The following is a 711-nucleotide window of genomic DNA, read 5'->3' on the forward strand; positions in this document are numbered from 1 at the left end:
CACTCAGCCTCTCCATCTTTACTTGACAACATATTCAAAATCAATGTTGAAAGCGTATTATCCTAACGTCAATTACATGTTATATGAATTATTCATCTTAGTGATACATTTGCCATATATGTGACTCATCGGACTGTATTTCCCTTCTTCCCTTTTCCTCCCACAGCATCCTTCCTTTTCCCTCTTCCCCTCCCTCATCCTCCCTGTCCTCCCTTCCCTCTTCCTCCCAATGCACCCTCCCTTTCCTCTCCTCTCTTTTTCTCCCACCGCCACCTCTCCACCCTCCCTCTTCCTCCCACCTGTCCCCTCCCTTTCCCCTCCTCCCTCTCCCTTCCTCCCCCTCCCCTCCCTCCCTCTCCACCCCTCCCTCTTCCTCCCACCAGTCCCCTCCTTTTCCCCTCCTCCCTCTCCCCTCCCTCCCCTCCCCTCCCTCCCCTCCCCTCCCTCCCCTCCCCTCGCTCACTCACGCGTGTGTATGGTCGTGATCCTGGCCTGCTCCGCGTACGTGACGACGTTGAGGGCCTCGTGCGTGTGCGACGTGGCCTCCTCCAGCACCGTGGCGTCGTCGTCGGCGTCCGGCTGCAGGTCCATGTCCCCGCGCGAGCTGTGGGAACTGTAGTCGTCGCCGTAGTCGTAATCTATCACTGGGATTCGGACAAAGAGGAGGGATGGGTTTGAGTGTGTAGTTGTTGTTGTTTTTAAGCTTTTATT

The 711-nt window shown here is 56.1% G+C and overlaps 1 protein-coding gene across 1 annotated transcript in view; it reads right to left on the bottom strand.

Annotated features, from left to right (window-relative positions):
• LOC119585619 (multiple epidermal growth factor-like domains protein 6) overlaps window positions 1-711 on the bottom strand; it is a 170724-nt gene that overhangs the window by 986 nt on the left and 169027 nt on the right. Inside the window, exon 14 of the mRNA XM_037934287.1 lies at window positions 462-644. Coding sequence (XP_037790215.1) covers window positions 462-644 — 183 coding nt within the window. The remainder of the gene's footprint in view (window positions 1-461; window positions 645-711) is intronic.

The sequence above is a fragment of the Penaeus monodon genome, chromosome 20 (genome assembly GCF_015228065.2).
Source record: "Penaeus monodon isolate SGIC_2016 chromosome 20, NSTDA_Pmon_1, whole genome shotgun sequence".
Taxonomy (NCBI): domain Eukaryota; kingdom Metazoa; phylum Arthropoda; class Malacostraca; order Decapoda; family Penaeidae; genus Penaeus; species Penaeus monodon.